Here is a 21,902-nt window from a genome sequence, read left to right as displayed (position 1 = left end):
TAAAAACTTCATTTGATTTCTTTTTCCTGTTGTACACCCTGACTCTATAAAATCGTTTCTATTTTTACAGTGTACTGTAAATACCTTACATGATGTGGCGCAATGCAACTGCCTCACTGAGCCTCCTCCCAGCTTACTGGCTTCTTAGTCTTTCGTTTCGCCAACCATGGGCATTCGTTACACTGACTTGCGTAATGTCCTCTATGGCTGCATTTAAAACATATTACATCACTTGAATATGTACATGGTGCTTTGTGCCCTGACAAATTACACTGCATCTACATCTACATTTATACTCCGCAAGCCACCCAACGGTGTGTGGCGGAGGGCACTGTCACTGTCATTACCTCACATTCCTGTTCCAGTCGCGTATGGTTCTCGGGAAGAACGACTGTCTGAAAGCCTCCGTGCGCGCTCGAATCTCTCTAATTTTACATTCGTGATCTCCTCGGGAGGTATAAGTAGGGGGAAGCAATATACTCGATACCTCATCCAGAAACGCACCCTCTCGAAACCTGGACAGCAAGCTACACCGCGATGCAGAGCGCCTCTCTTGCAGAGTCTGCCACTTGAGTTTCCTAAACATCTCCGTAACGCTATCACGGTTACCAAATAACCCTGTGACGAAACGCGCCGCTCTTCTTTGGATCTTCTCTATCTCCTCCGTCAACCCGATCTGGTACAGATCCCACACTGATGAGCAATAAGTATAGGTCGAACGAGTGTTTTGTAAGCCTCCTCCTTTGTTGATGGACTACATTTTCTAAGGACTCTCCCAATGAATCTCAACCTGGTATCCGCCTTACCAACAATTAATTTTATATGATCATTCCACTTCAAATCGTTCCGCACGCATACTCCCAGATATTTTACAGAAGTAACTGCTACCAGTGTTTGTTCCGCTATCATATAATCATACAATAAAGGATCCTTCTTTCTATGTATTCGCAATACATTACATTTGTCTATGTTAAGGGTCAGTTGCCACTCCCTGCATCAAGTGCCTATCCGCTGCAGATCTTCCTGCATTTCGCTACAATTTTCTAATGCTGCAACTTCTCTGTATACTACAGCATCATCCGCGAAAAGCCGCATGGAACTTCCGACACTATCTACTAGGTCATTTATACATATTGTGAAAAGCAACGGTCCCATAACATTCCCTGTGGCACGCCAGAGGTTACTTTAACGTCTGTAGAAGTCTCTCCATTGATAACAACATGCTGTGTTCTGTTTGCTAAAAACTCTTCAATCCAGCGACACAGCTGGTCTGATATTCCGTAGGCCCGTACTTTGTTTATCAGGCGACAGTGCGGAACTGTATCGAACGCCTTCCGGAAGTGAAGGTTCAATTGGTTCAATTGGCTCTGAGCACTATGGGACTTAACATCTATGGTCATCAGTCCCCTAGAACTTAGAAATACTTAAATCTAACTAACCTAAGGACAGCACACAACACCCAGCCATCACGAGGCAGAGAAAATCCCTGACCCCGGAAGTGAAGGAAAATGGCATCTACCTGGTAGCCTGTATCTAATATTTTCTGGGTCTCATGAACAAATCAAGCGAGTTGGGTCACACACGATCGCTGTTTCCGGAATCCATGTTGATTCCTACAGAGTAGATTCTGGGTTTCCAAAAACGACATGATATGCGAGCAAAAAACATGTTCTAAAATTCTAGAACAGATCGACGTCAGAGATATAGGTCTATAGTTTTGCGCAGCTACTCGACGACCCTTCTTGATGACTGGAACTACCTGTGCTCATTTCCAATCATTTGGAACCTTCCGTTCCTCTAGAGACTTGCGGTACACGGCTGTTAGAAGGGGGGCAAGTTCTTTCGCGTACTCTGTGTAGAATCGAATTGGTATCCCGTCAAGTCCAGTGGAATTTCCTCTGTTGAGTGATTCCAGTTGCTTTTCTTATCCTTGGACACTTATTTCGATGTCAGCCATTTTTTTCGTTTGTGCGAGGATTTAGAGAAGGAACTGCAGTGCGGTCTTCCTCTGCGAAACAGCTTTGGAAAAAGGTCTTTAGTATTTCAGCTTTAAGCGTGTCATCCTCTGTTTCAATGCCATCATCATCCCGGAGTGTCTGGATATGCTGTTTCGGGCCACTTGCTGATTTAACGTAAGACCAGAACTTCCTAGGTTTTTCTGTCAAGTCGGTACATAGAATTTTACTTTCGAATTCACTGAACGCTTCACGCATAGCCCTCCTTACGCTAATTTTGACATCGTTTAGCTTCTGAGTACACTAAGTATACTTAGCCGGTGTCAAACTCTCTATTTCTCTACAGTGCCTCTTAAATTCTCTATTTATCTCCGCTAGCCTGTCCGCCCTTTCCTGTTCAAAGTTCGCTAGCCTGTGTGTATTTTCTTTCTGTTCCCGACGCTTTCTATCCACGTCTTTGTCGAAAACTCGTACGCGTCCGTGTGCAGCACAGTCTCCCGCCATGTGCCCTGGCTTTCCACAATTATAACCCGTTAGACTTTTAGCCTTGTCCCTCCTTGGTGCTCTAACCATATTTCTCACGGTCGGCTCCTCTTTAGCCGATGCTATCGCGCTTTCCTCCGTAGCAGCAATGTCAACGGCTTCAGAGAGTGTCACGGACTCTCCTCTAGCCCTCACTATTGTTTTGATTCTGTCGCCATAGAGTCCCTGTATGAACACTGCTCTTCCTAATTTCAACACTAGCGCAATACTCCCAGCCAATTCAGCCTATGTCATCACACCTCGAATGGCTTCTCTAAAATGATGTTGTAACGCGTCAATACGTGAACCCCACTGTGCAATGCCTTCACCTCTTTCCTGACGACTTGCAAACAGTTTACATGCAAAGTAATCCAACGAGCATTTACAAGCTTAATTTTCAACAAGTGTAGCACGTACAACGGACCAAGTGGTTGTCAAGTCTCTATCTAATAATTTACTTCTAGCCGCACCCACTACGCGCGCCTTAACAAACTTCAGTAACACACCGTGTTGTTCCGGAGCGACTAACTCAAACGCACTATTATAGTTGTCTAGAAACTCGTTCAGCTGAAATTTGTGTTGTTGTTGTGGTCTTCAGTCCTGAGACTGGTTTGATGCAGCTGTCCATACTACTCTATCCTGTGCAAGCTTCTTCATCTCCCAGTACCTACTGCAACCTACATCCTTCTGAATCTGTTTAGTGTACTTATCTCTTGGTCTCCCTCTACGATTTTTACCCTCCACGCTGCCGTCCAGTACTAAACTGGTGATCCCTTGATGCCTCAGAACATGTCCTACCAACCGATCCCTTCCTCTAGTCAAGTAGTGCCACAAACTCCTCCCCAATTCTATTCAATACCTCCTCATTAGTTATGTGATCTACCCATCTAATCTTCAGCATTCTTCTGTAGCACCACATTTCGAAAGCTTCTATTCTCTTCTTGTCCAAACTATTTATCGTCCACGTCTCACTTCCATACATGGCTATACTCCATACAAATACTTTCAGAAACGACTTCCGGACACTTAAATCAATACTCGATGTTAACAAATTTCTATTCTTCAGAAACGCTTTCCTTGCCATTGCCAGTCTACATTTTATATCCTCCCTACTTCGACCATCATCAGTTATTTTCCTCCCCAAATAGCAAAACTCCTTTACTACTTTAAGTGTCTCATTTCCTAATCTAATTCCCTCAGCATCATCCGACTTAATTCGACTACATTCCATTATCCTCGTTTTGCTTTTGTTGACGTTCATCTTATATCCTCCTTTCAAGACCCTGTCCATTCCGTTCAACTGTTCTTCCAAGTCCTTTGCTGTCTCTGACAGAATTACAATGTCATCGGCGAACCTCAAAGTTTTTATTTCTTCTCCACGGATTTTAATACTTACCCCGAATTTTTCTTTCGTTTCCTTTACTGCTTGTTCAATATACAGATTGAATAACATCGGGGAGAGGCTACAACCCTGTCTCACTCCCTTCCCAACCACTGCTTCTCTTTCGTGCCCCTCGACTCTTATAACTGCCATCTGGTTTCTATACAAATTGTACATAGCCTTTCGCTCCCTGTATTTTACCCCTGCCACCTTCAGAATTTGAAGGAGAGTATTCCAGTCAATACTGTCAAAATCTTTCTCTAAGTCTACAAATGCTAGAAACGTAGGTTTCCCTTTCCTTAGTCTAGCTTCTAAGATAAGTCGCAGGGTCAGTATTGCCTCACGTGTTCCAGTATTTCTACGGAATCCAAACTGATCTTCCCGAAGGTCAGCTTCTACCAGTTTTTCCATTCTTCTGTAGAGAATACTTATTACCATCAAATGGATAAGGCAACAACTTTAACGCATGACTCAAACTAATGTGTTGCGCAGTCTTATTACTGCTTGATTCTGCCTGCCCTGACTGTGGCATTTTGCACCAAAAAGATTTGTCTTATCTTATTAAGTGTCTCTGTGGTCTGCGCTGATTCATGCGCCGCTTCTCGTTGCTCGCGTCGGCTCGCCGCCACGCCTCCTTTGCCGCCTGCCACGATCGTCAGCCACGCACCTCGTTATCTGCTTCCAGCAGCTGACGGGCCTCTGCGGCCCTCCCAAAGACCCATAACGCCGCTCCCATCTCTGGAGCTGCGTGCCGTTTACGCCTCGCCGGCGACCGCTTCCCGCGTGTCGAACCCGGGCTGTGACGGACCCTCCCAACCCGTCAAAGTCGACTTCTTCTTTCTTCTCCTCAGTACGCACCTCGTCTCAGTTTGATTGCTCAAAGCCGTCAGTCTTTTCCTGACTTCGGGCTGAGTACTGTCAAAAGTTAAAGTCGCCCTACACTTAATCCTCAAATCCGTAGCTTGGCTAACGCCGGTACTCTGTGTTAAGAACAGTAAGGCTAAGGCTTCCACAATTAGCCAACACCTACACTACTGGCCATTAAAATTGCTACACCAAGAAGAAATGCAGACGATAAACGGGTATTCATTCGACAGATATATTATACTAGAACTGACATGTGATTACATTTTGACGCAATTTGGGAGCATAGATCTTGAAACGTCCCCTTTGAAAAATTACTGACACACAATATTTTTTAGCGCAACGCAATCTGACTTTCAGTAATCCCTACAAAAGAATGGCCCTGAATAACATCAAACTATACCTTTCAGAAATCACTTACCTCACAAAAATCTTCATTACTCGAACTACTGCAATACAGCGAGCGCCACTACTGCCAGCTAAATAAAAGATTGAAACTACGGAAGGCACTAACTACTGATAGGGATAGTTAGCAAATGAAAGATATTAATAGAGAACAAACAATGTATTTACCTTAATAGTCATAATATATGTAGCAGTTCATGACAAATTACAAAACTCCGCCATCTCTCTCCCCACATCCACCACTGCTGGCGGCTCACTTCCAACTGCGCAACGCTACGTGCTGTTCACATCCCAGCTGCCCAACACTACAATGGCAGACAACAATGCAAACTAGACACAGACTGCACACAGCACAGCCAGTGATTTTCACACAGAGGTGGCGTTACCAATAAAAAACCTAAACAGCCTACTTACAATCTTGAGAAATCAGTACCCCGAACAACCACCTCTAGCCGTAATAACGGCCTTGATACGCCTGGGCATTGAGTCAAACAGAGCTTGGATGGCGTGTACAGGTACGGCTGCCCATGCAGCTTCAACACGATGCCACAGTTCATCAAGAGCAGTGACTGGCGTATTGTGACGAGCCAGTTGCTCGGCCACCATTGACCAGAAGTTTTTAATTGGTGAGAGACCTGGAGAATGTGCTGGCCGGGGCAGCAGTCGAACATCTTCTGTATCCAGAAAGGCCCGTACAGGACCTACAACATGCGGTCGTCTATTATCCTGCTGAAATGTAGGGTTTCATAGGGATCGAATGAAGCGTAGAGCCACGGGTGGTAACACATCTGAAATGTAACGTCCACTGTTCAAAGTGCCGTCAGTGCGAAAAAGAGGTGACCGAGACGTGTAACCAATGGCACCTCATACCATCACGCCGGGTGATACGCCAGTATGGCCATGACGAATACACGCTTCCAGTGTGCGTTCACCGCGATGTCGCCAAACACGGATGCGACCATCAGGATGCTGTAAACAGAACCTGGATTAATCCGAAAAAATGACGTTTTGCCATTCGTGCACCCAGGTTCGTCGTTGAGTACACCACCGCAGGCGCTCCTGTCTGTGATGCAGCGTCAACGGTAACCGCAGCCATGGTCTCCGAGCTGACAGTCCATGCTGCTGCAAACGTCGTCGAACTGTTCGTGCAGATGGTTGTTGTCTTGAAAACGCCCCATCTGTTGATTCAGGGATCGAGACGTGGCTGAACGATCCGTTACAGCCATGCGGATAAGATGCCTGTCATCTCGACTGCTAGTAATACGAGGCCGTTGGGATCCAGCAGGGCGTTCCGTATTATCCTCCTGAAGCCACCGATTCCATATGCTGCAAACAGTCATTGGAACTCGACCAACGCTAGCAGCAATTTCACGATACGATAAACCGCAATCGCGATAGGCTACAATCCGACCTTTATCAAAGTCGGAAACGTGATGGTACGCATTTCTCCTCCTTACACGAGGCATCACAACAACGTTTCACCAGGCAACTGCTGTTTGTGTATGAGAAATCGGTTGGAAACTTTCCTTATGTCAGGACGTTGTAGGTGTCGCCACCGGCGCCAACCTTGTGTGGATGCTCTGAAAAGCTAATCATTTGCATATCACAGCACCTTCTTCCTGTCGGTTAAATTTCTCGTCTGTAGCACGGCATCTTCGTGGTGTATCAATTTCAATGGACAGTAGTGTATTAGAAGGGATGCGTGATTTGTGCCAACCCCACACTTGGCAGCAAAAAGTGTGGGTCGCGTCTGTAGTTTCCTGCGAGCGGATCAGGACGGGAGCTAGACGCTAAATCCAGTAATGAGGTGGCCCGTCCAACTCGAAGTCCTGGTGCTCGAAAACAAGCTGGAAATTCTTTGCAGATAAGGGAACTCGGTGGGGTAAAGGACGTATAGTTCTGGTGAAATAACTGAGTCGAAACACGAGGTAGGATAAGACCACTATCGAACCCTAAGAGGCACAAACACATTGAATGTAAGTTGTGCAATCTTGCATGTACCCTGCGCAGCTAAGTGCCATGAGAAAGTGCAGGGTGGCGCACGATATGTGTTGCCAATTGTTTCTTTCACAATTTACGACGCACATTAGATATCCCGCTGGGATCTCTACAGCAGTACCAGCAGAGCTTGGAAAAACAAATGAGTTACGAAATGACGTGTAATTCACGATACTGCCGCTAGGAGACTAGTAAGCAGCAATGGCTGACAATGGAAGACTGACGACACAGCAACGATAGGCAAATGTGTTACTTTTTCATGAAACAAAAAGCCTTGTTGTGACTCAGAGGCGTTTTCTCCAACAGTTATCACACGATGGGTCCCTTGCAAGAAGACCACCCACAGGTTGTTCGACAAATTTGCACAGGAAGGTACAGTATTGGAAGCGAAGCGACCTCGGCCTAAGACTGTTTGTTCGCCGGAGAATATTGAAGCGGTACGAGTTGCTGTACAGAGAAGTGAAGAAAGGCAGAAGTGCAACTGGGAATATCCAGATGCTCCATTCAACGCATTCTTAAAAGTGACCTCCATATGTACCCATACAAGATGACCTGTGCGCAGAAGCTCACTGAAGAACACAAACAGCAGACACTACTGTTTGCTCAGTGGGCGGAAGATAGGGAAGAAACTCTCAACATCGTCTGGTTTTCAGTCGAGGCGCATTTTCATTTAGACGGTGTGGTTAACAAACGAAATGTACGCTTTAGGGCCACTGAAAATCCACAAGTGCTTCATGAACGACAACATTATGCTCCGAGGATTACAGCGTGGGCAGCAATTTCCAGTCACGGACTTACTGGACCTTTTTTCTGTGAAGAAACTATGAACAGCGAGCGTTATTTGAGCATGCTTCGCAATAGCTTTATTCCACAGCTTCTTGCTACTGCCTTGCCCTTCGACACGCCGTGGTTCATGCAAGATGGAACAAGGCCACATACTGCAAACACTGTGTTGGGAGTTTTTACACGAGCATTTCGACATGCGGATCATTTCACTCGGGTTTCCAGGTCGCTTCAATGAAGGACAAAATTGGCCCCCCAGTAGTCCAGACCTCTATCCATGTGACTCTTTTCTTTGGGGGTACCTGATGGAAAAAATTTTCCCGAAACGTCCACGTGACTTAATGGAGCTCAGAAGACTTATCCTTCACGATTGCAGTGAAATTACGGAAGACAGGTGCCGTAGGGTAATCACAAACTTCAGTGTTCGTTTGAAGGAAGTTAGGAAACGAAATGGCGGATATATTGAACATGTGCTGAGTTAGAACAAATCTCCATGGACGGCTCTTCATTGTAGTATATGTTCTTTTCAGATTGTATTGACAATAAAGTTTATATTCAAAAACAAACTGGTAACACATTTCGTGCGCCACCCTGTAAGTCCCGTCCCGAGGGCAGAGAAACACAGGTCCAGCGTCTGAGGCAACTGTCGAAGGAATCTCCCAGCAACACCAGCGGCCCTGCTTATATATGCTCGTCTGATGCAATCCCCCGCGGTCACTCGCGTCTCCCGTGTCCTGCCGTCCTTCTAGAACATTCTGTCGCAGCTAGTCACGTAGCTCCAGCGTCCCTTACTACAAAAACGCAACCTCTCCTACTTCCCAGCGCCGTGGCTGACGTTAGCTTGCTTTCCTGCAGGTTCATCTTATGCATTCTTATGTGTTTCTTCTCACATCCGCGACCCATTGGCGACACCACACCACACACTAAGCGAACAAGGACTTTGGTGGTCAACTTGCCGTAACAAGTGGGGACCGACTATACTCCAGTAATGCATGTTATGCCGGTTCACTCTACCATGGTTTGCGAATGTAGACTCATCGGAAAATAGTATTTTGGCAAAGGACGCGAGGGTCCTCTGCATTTATTGGCGTGCCCATTCACAAAACACTACCCAGTAATGGAAATCGGCGGCATGAAGTTCTTGATGCAGTGTCGTGTGGTATGGATGATACCTATGGCTATGCAGTATTGTGTCAATACTACCGACGGACACACTGTAATCGCTCTGTCATTGCCGCGCTCTTATCTGTGGGTTGTGGGGCACTGCCGCTTGTTCATCTACTTCATTAGCTTCTTCTGTAACACGTCTCATTTCCTTTTCCCAGTCTGTACGCTGCCATCAGGCACAAAGGCATTCACAATCTTGTAAAAGAATGAACGAGAGCGAGCTTTCTCTGGAAAACGCTCGACATGCAAGGCAACAGAAATCAATATTTCTCCTACAGTCTCCGTAAATCAGGATCATTTCAGGACTTTCTTCTATGGTTGCAACATTCATAGTCCATCGCCTCTTCTCCAAATAATAGGTAGGTGTGCACGCAATAAATATTGCGCAAGTGTTGTAATGCTTAGAGTCGTTATCTGCTCTACATCTGCACGATACGTGAGCTCCGGTCCCAGTGTACTGCCTGTTATGATAACGTCGTAGTTCGCTACAAGGCCACGGTGGCGCGTCTACATCTACATTTATACTCCGCAAGCCACCCAACGGTGTGTGGCGGAGGGCACTTTACGTGCTACTGTCATTACCTCCCTTTCCTGTTCCAGTCGCGTATGGTTCGCGGAAAGAACGACTGCCGGAAAGCCTCCGTGCGCGCTCGAATCTCTCTAATTTTACATTCGTGATCTCCTCGGCAGGTATAAGTAAGGGGAAGCAATATATTCGATACCTCATCCAGAAACTCACCCTCTCGAAACCTGGACAGCAAGCTACACCGCGATGCAAAGCGCCTCTCTTGCAGAATCTGCCACTTCAATTTGCTAAACATCTCCGTAACACTATCACGCTTACCAAATAGCGCTGTGACGAAACGCGCCGCTCTTCTTTGGATCTTCTCTATCTCCTCTGTCAATCCGATCTGGTACGGATCCCACATTGATGAGCAATACTCAAGTATAGGTCGAACGAGTGTTTTGTAAGCCTCCTCCTTTGTTGATGGACTACATTTTCTAAGGATTCTCGCAATGAATCTCAACCTGGCACCCGACTTACCAACAATTAACTTTATATGATCATTCTACTTGAAATCGTTCATACTCCCAGATATTTTACAGAAGTAACTGCTACCATTATTTGTTCCGCTATCATATAATTATACAATAAAGGATCCCTCTTCGTTATGTCGGAGGAATCCAACGTTGGGAATAGTGTTTCCAATAAGAAGTTACGAAATAGGAACACTGGCCTGTCCTGTTCTCACGGTATGGAGGTGAGATCCCACGTGTCATTGGACACCGAACAGCCATTGCGTAATATGTGGGAAATCAGGATTGTGTAATCCTCCGATTACAGCGCCGTCTGTAGTGAAACAAAGAAAATGGCTCAGACAAAACGCACGTAGATTTTGCAGTGGAATAGTAGCCTGTAATAAAAAATGAGGGTTCCCATTGAAAATTTCAAAGTTGCCCCTGCCACCCACGCACGGGGTGGCGGGTCGTGTGTCGCATCATTGGATGGCCTCCTCCGAGACAAACAAATCGAAATTTTAATATTTTTTATATTATGTGTAGTTTTCGAAATATTTCAATGTCTTCAGTTAAAACGAACACCTTTACTTATTTTACAAATGTCTACATCTACATCTACATACATACTCCGCAATCCACCATACGGTGCGTGGCGAAGGGTACCTCGTACCATAACTAGCATCTTCTCTCCCTGTTCCACTCCCAAACAGAACGAGGGAAAAATGACTGCCTATATGCCTCTGTAGGAGCCCTAATCTCTCTTATCTTATCTTTGTGGTCTTTCCGCGAAATATAAGTTGGCGGCAGTAAAATTGTACTGCAGTCAGCCTCAAATGCTGGTTCTCTAAATTTCCTCAGTAGCGATTCACGAAAAGAACGCCTCCTTTCCCCCAGAGACTCCCACCCGACTTCCTGAAGCATTTCCGTAACACTCGCGTGATGATCAAACCTACCAGTAACAAATCTAGCAGCCCGCCTCTGCACTGCTTCTATGTCCTCCCTCAATCTGACCTGATAGGGATCCCAAACGCTTGAGCAGTACCCAAGAATAGGTCGTATTAATGTTTTATAAGCGGTCTCCTTTACAGATGAACCACATCTTCCCAAAATTCTACCACTGAACCGAAGACAACTATCCGCCTTCCCCACAACTGCCATTACATGCTTGTCCCACTTCATATCGCTCTGCAATGTTACGCCCAAATATTTAATCGACGTGACTGTGTCAAGCGCTACACTACTAATGGGGTATTCAAACATTACGGGATTCTTTTTCTAATTCATCTGCATTAGTTTACAGTTATCTATATTTAGAGTTAGCTGCCATTCTTTACACCAGTCACAAATCCTGTCCAAGTCATCTTGTATCCTCCTACAGTGACTCAACGACGACACCTTCCCGTACACCACAGCATCATCAGCAAACAGCCGCACATTGCTATCCACCCTATCCAAAAGATCATTTATGTAGGTAGAAAACAACAGCGGAACTACCACACTTCTCTGGGGCACTCCAGATGATACCCTCACCTCCGATGAACACGCACCATCGAGGACTCTCCAGAATAGATTATGCATACAGGAGTAATGACAGTAATTTTAAATTGAGATTACAATTTTAAATTCAATTGAAAATAAATCCTGTGCCGGTTTTATATATTATTTCTATTTATGAAAAATATAAGAATGAATTATGTTTTCAAATTTACGGTTTAGGTTCTGTTAGATCATGCAATTAATTTATTGCGAGTATCCTGTTCTACAATATGTGACAGAAAGAAGCGCTGACCAGTTATATTAAAAGCTTCAGTGTACAGTGTGTGGCAGAGGGTATTTGTAATGAATATTAGCGATTTTTCTTATGGATCAGTTGTCTACAAACAATGTCGATTGCCAGGTTTGATTCAACGATAATGAATAATGTACCCTTAATGCGAAAACAGCCAGAAACTGAGTGTTGCTCAGCGAGCAGTGGAGAGACAGTTGTTGGGAATTACTTGCAGAAAGAGGAAAACAAACAAATGTATCATGGATGAGACTGTAACGATAATGATAGGCGGTTTTGTGGAATTCGTAGCTAGGTAGATGGATGGAACGTGATTCGATAAAGCTGTCTGCTGGATTACAATTGAAAGGAAAAATTCGAGGGAGCGACCTAATGGAAGTTGGGTTCATTAAATTATTAAATGTGCAGGTGGAACGTGGATGCACAGAGTCCGGCAGGTCTCGAGGAGTCCTTTGTTCAGCATTTGATATCGGGTGTTTGATGATGATGATGATGATGACTTCTAATGTTCTCTCTCTCTCTCTCTCTCTCTCTCTCTCTCTCTCTCTCTCTGAATAATTGTCTGATCTGTTTTAATAATCGGTCAGCGAGAATTTCTGCAGTCTACCTCGTTATTCTCATAACATAATTTATCTGAACATCAAGATAATTTATATCTGCACCACGCCAGAGCATAACCACTTTCTCTTTATCCTGTATCGAAATTTCAGTTCTTGAACGATTCACTTGTAAAGTTCAGATATATTTCTTACACTCCTGGTTTCAAAGGGCGTAAATCATCATCATTAGAATTAGCGTAAGTATTATCAGTTGCCATAAAGCAAACGCGAAATACACCAGACAGTAACACTACCCAGGATTTCTTATTTTATCACCAATGGATACTTCTAAGATGCCTAGATATGGTGTAGGTGGATCCCAGAATATCTACTTATAGTTAGCAGGTAGACATTTTATAAATGCAAATTGCTTTCAAGCGCCGAGAAGCTTTGTTGCACCACTTGTCCATCTGAGACTGTATAGGTCCTCTCCGATCCTGATCCATCGTTTGTTGTACTTCAACAGCTACGTCCATCTCTTTCTTCCACATAGTCTGCTAGTGCATGTTTTCCTATTCCGAACTGACAAAACTCCAAAACTTCTCTACCACCTATTTCCTGGTTAACCGCACTACGTCCGAATTATTGCAGTGTTGTAACGGGTAATTACTCACCATGACTTTTCTGTTCTTTTCCTGAGTACAATGTCGAGCACTGCGGAGAGTCCAGAACAAGCAGCGTATCTGATGACAGGATGACACAGGCATTCTGGGCCTTGATGGTATTTCCACCATTCAGCTTGTTTTCCAAAATATTTTCTGATGCTGTGGATGTATTCTTTGCTGAGCTCCATTCTCATGTACGGTACCTATGATTGATTTTGTATTGTTGCATAATACCGAAGTGTTTATGAGGTGCAGGCTCGTGGATGATTATTGTTATTGTTATTTGACTGGTATATCACGACATTACAGTAAAGTAATCATAATTTCGGGGCCAATACATCCAAAAGTTTAGATACACAAAAATTTATTGTTTCCAGTAGTGTTCAAAAGGAAAAGCGCTACTACTGGTGCAAACACAGCTGTTACTGCAAAACTATTAACATAAGTCATACTATTATTACTATTGGTATTAATTACTACTTTTATGATTGGTATTTCAATATGTACCCAACTAAAATATTTCTCCAGTGTTTTAGAAATAGTTTTTAGCGCGAAAAAAAGAAAGAGCCGAAGGTGTAATCTGCTCAGCTTGTTGTTTTTGTGGTCTTCAGTCCAGAGACTGGTTTGATGCAGTTCTCCATGCTACTCTATCCTGTGCAAGCTTCTTCATCTCCCAGTACCTGCTGCAACCTAAATCCTCCTGAATCTGCTTAGTGTATTCATCTCTTGGTCTCCCTCTACGATTTTTACCCTCCACGCTGCCCTCCAATACTAAATTAGTGATCCCATGATGCCTCACAATATGTCCTACCAAGCGATCCTTTCTCCTAATCTAGTTAATCCACAAATTTCTCTTCTCCCTAATTCTATTCAATACCTCCTCATTAGTTATAGATGTACCCATCTAATCTTCAGCATTCTTCTGTAGCACCACATTTCCACAGCTCCTATTCTCTTCTTGTCTAAACTATTTGTCGTCCACGTTTCACTTCCATACATGGCTACACTCCATACAAATACTTTCAGAAACGACTTCCTAACACTTAAATCTATACTCGATGTTAACAAATTTCTCTTATTCAGAAACGCTTTCCTTGCCATTGCCAGTTTACATTTTATATCCTCTCTACTTCCCCCATCATCAGTTATTTTGCTCCCCAAATAGCAAAACTCATTCACTACTTTAAGCATCTCATTTCCTAATCTAATTCCCTCAGCGTCACCCGATTTAATTCGACTAAATTCCATTATCCTTGTTTTGCTTTTGTGGATGTTCATCTTACATCCTCCTTTCAAGACACTGTCCATTCCATTCAACTGCTCTTTCAAGTCCTTTACTGTCTCTGACAGAATTACAATGTCATCGGCGAACCTCAAAGTTTTTATTTCTTCTCCATGGATTTTAATTCCTACTCCGAATTTTTCTTTTGTTTCCTTTACTGCTTGCTCAACATACAGGTTGAATAACATCGAGGATAGGCTACAACCCTGTCTGACTCCCTTCCCAACCACTGCTTCCCTTTCATGTCCCTCGACTCTTATAACTGCCATCTGGTTTCTGTACAAATTGTAAATAGCCTTTCGCTCCCTGTATTTAACCCCTGCCACCTTTAGAATTTGAAAGAGAGTATTCCAGTCAACATTGTCAAAAGCTTTCTCTAAGTCTACAAATGCTAGAAACGTAGGTTTGCCTTTCTTTATCTATCTTCTAAGATAAGTCTTAGGGGCAGTATTGCCTCACGTGTTCCAATAGTTCTACGTAATCCAAACTGATCTCCCCCCAGGGTCGGCTTCTTCCACCTGCTCAGATTGAGTAAACCAATTAGAAAATCAATAAAAATGTCATAGAAGCATTTACTACAGTCTCTGGTAGATAGTGAAAAGTATTGTATGATTCTGAGAGGGCCTCTGCGAATTTCAGGAAAAAAAACAGAGGAAGGAGGAGACAGTCATCACAGACTTAACTTGTAAATCTCACGACATATAATCGTAAGGTCAGAAACAAGTGCACCCAAGGGGCGTGAAGTTTTTACTTTTTTTTCGTTAACTTTATCCATAATTGTAATAATGTAGTAATGTATTTCTTAACTTTCCAGGACCTGCAGAAGTTCATGGATGACGCAAAGGATGGAGTCATATTCTTCAGTTTGGGCAGTAACATCAAGAGCTCAGACATTCCCGAGAAACAAAAGGCGGCGATTCTCAGCGTGTTCTCCAAACTGAAGCAGAAAGTTCTGTGGAAGTTTGATCTGGAAAGTATGCCCAACCAGCCAGCGAATCTAAAACTGAGCAAATGGTTTCCCCAAAATGATCTGCTCAGTAAGTACGCAAGAGAAAGTTATAATTCGTAATAGGAAAACAGATGAAATTTTATCATTTTCGCTTATTTATGTAATGACTGGGCTTTAAGAGAACTTAAAACAGAAAAAAGGAAAACGCCACCCGTGCGATACTTTCGCACAGTAATAGTTTTAAATAATGACAGTATTTGTGATAAATGAAGTCGTTGGGATAAGGATAGTTGCGGGAATGAAGAAGTTTCAAAAATGACGACTTGAAATAAATGATATGAAATAATAATAATGAATTTATGATACGCCCTTGTATATATATTGCCTTGTGTCCTGAAATGTTTCTTGAAATCGGTGTGTTTGTCCTGGCTTGCAAGACGGGCAGAGATCGGGGACTGTCAGTGGGGCCACAAAACCTGCAACTGTAACTCGACAAACACTTTCAATTAAATTAAGCACATTTGGCGGTAGTAACAATAGGTAAATTACAATTCTGGGTGAAAATGAGAAATATGTTTGTCGCTTCGGAAAGTATATTCGTTTAGAAAAGTCAGCTTGCACGAAGGGCAGGGTAACTGACTACCACAGTGATCACGGTTATTATGTATGACACTGCTGTACAGAAATTATCCAGTTAATAAGTACTTTAAAACAAATCAAATGGTATATATAATAAGATAATATACACTAAAGGGCTAAAGAGACTGGTGTAGGCATGTGTATTCAAATAAAGATATGTGTAAAACAAGCAGAATACGGTGCTGCGGTCGGCAACGCCTATATAAAACAACAAGTCTCTGGCGCTGCTGCTACAATCGCAGGTTATCAAGATTCAAGTGAGTCTGAACGTGGTGCTATGGTCGGCGCGTTAGCGATGGGACACAGCATCTCCGAGGCAGCGACGAAGTGGGCATTTTCCGGTACGACCATTTCATGAGTGTACCGTGAATATCAGGAATCCGGTAAAACATCAAATCTCCGACATTGCTGAGGCCTGAAAAAGATCCTACAAGAACGGGACCAACGACGACTGAAGAAATTCGTTCAACGTGACAGAAGTGAAACTCTTCCGCAAATTGCTGCAGATTTCACTGCTGGGCCATCAATAAGTAGCAGCGTGCGAACCATTCAACGAAACGTCATCGTTATGGGCTTTCGGAGCTACTCGTGTACCCTTGATGACTGCTCGACACAAAGCTTTACGCCTCGCCTGTTCGCGTCAACACCGACACTGTACTGTTGATGACGAAACATGTTGCCTGGTCGGACGAGTCTCGTTTCAAACTGTATCCAGCGGATGGACGTGTAGGAGTATGGAGAGAACCTCATAAATCCATGGACCTTGCATGTTAGCAGAGAACTGTTCAATCTGGTGGGTGCTCTGCAATGGTGTGGGGCGTGTACCGTTGGAGCGATATGGGACTCGTGATACGTCTAGATACGACTCTGACAGGTGACACGTACTGATTACCGGCATCCAGTCATGTCTATTGGGCACTCCGGCGGATTTGGGCAATTCCAGCACGACAGTACGACACCCCACACGTAAATAATTCCTACAGAGTGGCTCCAGGAACACTTTTCTGAGTTTAAACACTTCTGTTGGCCACCAAACTCCCCAGATATGAACGTTACTGAGCATATCTGGGATGCCTTGCAACGTGCTGTTCAGAAGAGATCTCCAGCCCCTCGTACTCTTACAGATTTATGGACAGCCCTGCAGGATCCATGGTGTCATTTCGTTCCAGCACTACTTCAGTCGAGTACATGCTACGTCGTGTTGTGGCATTTCTGCGTGCTCGCGGGGGTCCTACGCGATATCTGGCAAGTGTACCAGTTTCTTTGGCTCTTTAGTGTAAGTGCGGAATATGACCGCCACGACTCACAAAGTTTATGTACAATATGTAGCTTATTCATTAAGGCATTAAGCTGTTCACATCGCTGAGCTTATCGCATGCTGTCTTTACTTTGCTATACGATTCGGAATACACCCTCGGTACTTATTTTGGACTGTTCTCGCGAGCTCACGATCTCTTTAGTATTCTCACAGTTATTGGAAGTGTGAGGGTCATATTTTAGTCTTTTCATGTTTTCTGCGACGAAAGTACAGGATTGTGAATTTAACGACTGTAGCTTCGCCACTCTTCCGTGCGTAGCATACTCGAACACCACAAAACCATTAAATCCCAATCCCTTAAAGATTCAAACTCGCACATAAGAAACAGCTTCAAACATCTGATTAAAAATAATTTAGTGTGAATAATTTAATTTAATCATGTAAGCGTGAAATATTTTAGCAATGATTTGACATTGGTTGGTTCTGAGCACTATGGGACTTAACAGCTGTGGTCATCAGTCCCCTAGAACTTAGAACTACTTAAACCTAACTAACCTAAGGACATCACACACATCCATGCCCGAGGCAGGATTCGAACCTGCGACCGTAGCAGTCGCGCGGTTCCGGACTGGGCGCCTAGAACCGCTAGACCACCGCGGCCGGCGATTTGACATTGTGCATAAAGTTCGTTAGAAGTCTCTAAGTGCTGTGATTACGAAACACTGGATGAATTCCAACTGGGTAATCTGCGTTGCGTCTTAAAGCAGAAGCTAGTTTATCATGTATCTTGATGTCTATGACGTCATATCTCCTGAACTGCAAAGGGTGGACAAAAATACGGAAACATGGCGAGAAATGCGTGCTTGACCATAAAGCCTAAGGAAGCCTGCTCGAGGTGCAGTTGTCCCTGACCACGAACAGCACCTGTGCAATGTCTTCAATCCGTTGCAAGTGTCAGTCGTGACCGGAAGAGTGTTCTGTGTAGTTGTGTGCGCATTGTGTCGGTGCTAAGTGCATTCAAACGTGGGAAAAGTGTTGGCACTCGTGTGGTTGATACGTCCTTAACCAAGGCAGCCGAAGCACCGTATAGAAACATGATTTAGTACGCACACAAGGACAATGGAAAAACATCGTCCGCTAAGTTACAAAGAGGAAGAAAGTGTCTGTTATTGACCGTGACGGACGGTCATTAAAGAGGAGCATGTCAAAAAAATAAGAGAATGGCAGTTGCAAAACTCACTAAACACGAAGGGAGCTTCACAAGCGTGGGAATTTTAAGACTAGCTGGAATACCGGGTGACCAAAAAGCCAGTATAAATTTGAAAACTTAATAAACCACTGAATGATGTAGATAGAGAGGTAAAAATTGACACACATGCTTGGAATGACATGGGATTTTATTAGAACAAAAAAAAAAAAAACCACCCCATATTGCTAGACGTGTGAAAGATCTCTTACACGCGTCGTTTGGTGATGATCGTGTGCTGAGCCGCCACTTTCGTCATGCTTGGCCTCCCAGGTCCCCAGACCTCAGTCCGTGCGATTATTGGTTTTGGGGTTACCTGAAGTCGCAAGTGTATCGTGATCGACCGACATCTCTAGGGATGCTGAAAGACAACATCCGGCGCCAGTGCCTCACCATAACTCCGGACGTGCTGTACAGTGCTGTTAACAACATTATTCCTCGACTACACCTATTGTTGAGGAATGATGGTGGACATATTGAGCATTTGCTGTAAAGAACATCATCTTTGCTTTGTTTTACTTTGTTATGCTATTTATTGCTATTCTGATCAGATGAAGCGCCATCTGTCGGACATTTTTTGAACGTTTGTACTTTTTTTTGGTTCATATAAAACCCCATGTTATTCCAAGCATGTGTGTCAATTTGTACCTCTCTATCTACATTATTCCGTGATTTATAATGACTTTTTGATCACCCGGTATTTTGTTTCACACTGTTTCAAATTTCTAGACGAGTTCCCGTCACCAGAGCGAAACATGGCGTGGGTTCGGTAATAACTTGGGCTGCTATGTCGTGGTATTCCATGGGCCCCATAGTTACGGTGCTGGGGCGTATTACTTCCAAGGAGCCTCGAGATGACTGGGTGTTGTGTGTCTTTCGTGATCATTTCATCCTCACTCACTCGCAAGTCGCCGTAGTGGCGTTAAAGAACTTATGAAGCAGCGGCCGAACCGCCCCCGCAAGGGGTCTCCCGGCCACCAATGCCTTACGCTCATTATTATTTTTACTTCCATGGAACGATTACGCGACCATTCTGCCATCTGATCCATCCCATGGTAAAATGCTAGCTAAACTTTTAAAATAAGATTATACCTCCCAGTGAGTAGAATACGAGAATTTTTAAAAATTTAAGTTCGGCTAACAATTGCGCGGAAAACTGAAAGTTAAATTTTTGTAGCGCCTGGAAGCCGTTAGATTGGCAACCAGTAAATTGATAAGGGTTCCGTGGCCGGGGTTACAAGTTAGTCGTTTCGTAGTGTCGATCAGCAATGACCCAAATACTGGCCATGAAGGCCTGCATTCTACAAGTGTCTGTAAAGTCACAAAAAATTTTTAAGTGACCAGTTACTCGTACTTCAGGTACTTGGTCTACGCACGGCTCTGATTAAAAAGAATACCTCGATGTAATCACGGGGTCGACCCGTACACGTTTGCTTTCATGCCCTGCAAGTTCAAAAATGGCTCTGAGCACTATGGGACTCAACTGCTGTGGTCATAAGTCCCCTAGAACTTAGAACTACTTAAACCTAACTAACCTAAGGACAGCACACAACACCCAGCCATCACGAGGTAGAGAAAATCCCTGACCCCGCCGGGAATCGAACCCGGGAACCCCGGCGTGGGAAGCGAGAACGCTACCGCACGACCACGAGATGCGGGCGCCCTGCAAGTAATTCACAGTAAATGATATCCTGTAGCTGTGATACTACAGTCAAGTAGCCTATGCAATAGCTACAAATTGGGAGTTAATAAAATCCACAGAATTCCTAAATAATAGTTAAATGAATAATTTAATGACAAGGGTTCTATTCTAACGTCTGTAATCGATGTAGATTGGTTTAAATGGCTCTTAGCACTATGGGACTTAACATCTGAGGTCATCAGTCCCCTAGAACTTAGAAATACTTAAACCTAACTAACCCAAGGACATCACACACATCCATGCCCGAGGCAGGATTCGAACCTGCGACCGTAGTGGCCGCGTGGTTCCAGACTGAAGCGCCTAGAACCACTCGGCCACAATGGCCGGCAATTGATGTAGACTACAGAGAATTATGTTGAATAATGTTTACTCAAGCAAGGACTTTGCAAATAAACGGGAAGTGGTCCTACAATATTCAGTTAAAATACAGACAGAAAATACCCTTATCAAATTCAGTAAAGTTACTTTGAGAGCATTATGAGAACGGCAGGAAAATACCCAACTGAATTATAATCAACGATACGTTAAAATTAAATGCATTTTGTAATCACTATTCACGAAATACTCACCAACTCAAAACAGTTCAGAGTGCAAAGCGATGATTTACACATTACTAAACAGATTACAAAGTATAGTAACTCATATTCTGTCTATCCTCATTTCTGTAGCACAAGAGGAAAAACTTAGAGTCTTACTCTTGAGCACATACAGAAGTTAGATTACTGCAGCGGCCTTCCATCGCCTAGAATCAGTCACCTGTATGACTGAATCATGCACGTTACTGCAGGCAGGTCTGCCTTCTTCCAGCAGTCAGCATAAAGTGTCCAGAATCACTCCCTTGAGCTCTTCAGTCGAAAAAGTCCCCTGTCCCCACTTGACTGCCACAGCGTTCCACTACTGTCTGCTTTCCAATCGTCTAGAGGCTGACTCTCACCAAAAATACATCGTTCTTACGCTCAACAGACATCATTCGATTCAGCTTGACCCCTTCATGGAGTAAACTAATGTATTACAAAAATATTTAAGTAAAGAAATTGTTGTGTACATAGTTCCGCGTAGTCAGCGCGTACACAACTTTCCCACTAGAGCGCGACCCGCTAAGCAGAACAACACAGGCGCAGCGCTCGTCCGTCTCCACACTACGAGATGGCGCTGCCTTAGAGACGGACCAAATTCTGCTTCCGCCGATCCGCGTATTAATATGTAACGCAGCCAATGAGAACCTTTTCTCCTCGCGGATCACAATCGTGCAGTGATACCTGAACGCGCGAGGTATTATAACGAGTGTACAGACCTCCAATTAGTCAGTCTGTATTTGTCAGCATTAGTCTGTACCAGTCTGCATTAGTCTGTACCAGTCTGCATTTGTCTGTACCAGTCTATAGTCAAATTTCAGTCTGCGCCTAATAAGGTTACCATATTCCTGTGCAAAGCCATGAAGAGAAATGAATAGACACTTTGTCAAGTATCAGAGATATGTGAGAATAAGATTAACGTACCAAGACCAAAGGAACTTCAGATTGTCAATTGTAAACAGCATCCAAAATCAAGTTACGTAATGTCTATGCTTTTTATTATTTTAATATATGTGTGTGAAAATTAATCAAGTTCTGTTTAAAGTTGGTCACTGTCAATCTGCTACTCTAAGCTTGCAAGTAGCATTTCTATCGTCTGACCTAATGGCAGAAGATAAACACGCCACGATAAGACCATGAGACATATTGCTGACACTCGCCTACTT

At 43.9% G+C, this 21,902-nt stretch overlaps 1 protein-coding gene across 1 annotated transcript in view; it reads left to right on the top strand.

The window, feature by feature from the left end:
• The window catches only part of LOC124711542 (UDP-glucosyltransferase 2-like), a 125,403-nt gene that overhangs the window by 81,648 nt on the left and 21,853 nt on the right, over positions 1 to 21,902 (top strand). Inside the window, exon 4 of the mRNA XM_047241677.1 lies at positions 15,182 to 15,404. Coding sequence (XP_047097633.1) covers positions 15,182 to 15,404 — 223 coding nt within the window. The remainder of the gene's footprint in view (positions 1 to 15,181; positions 15,405 to 21,902) is intronic.

This window comes from Schistocerca piceifrons, chromosome 8, assembly GCF_021461385.2.
Source record: "Schistocerca piceifrons isolate TAMUIC-IGC-003096 chromosome 8, iqSchPice1.1, whole genome shotgun sequence".
Classification (NCBI taxonomy): Eukaryota; Metazoa; Arthropoda; class Insecta; order Orthoptera; family Acrididae; genus Schistocerca; species Schistocerca piceifrons.
This window is presented reverse-complemented; position numbering and strand designations above follow the sequence as displayed.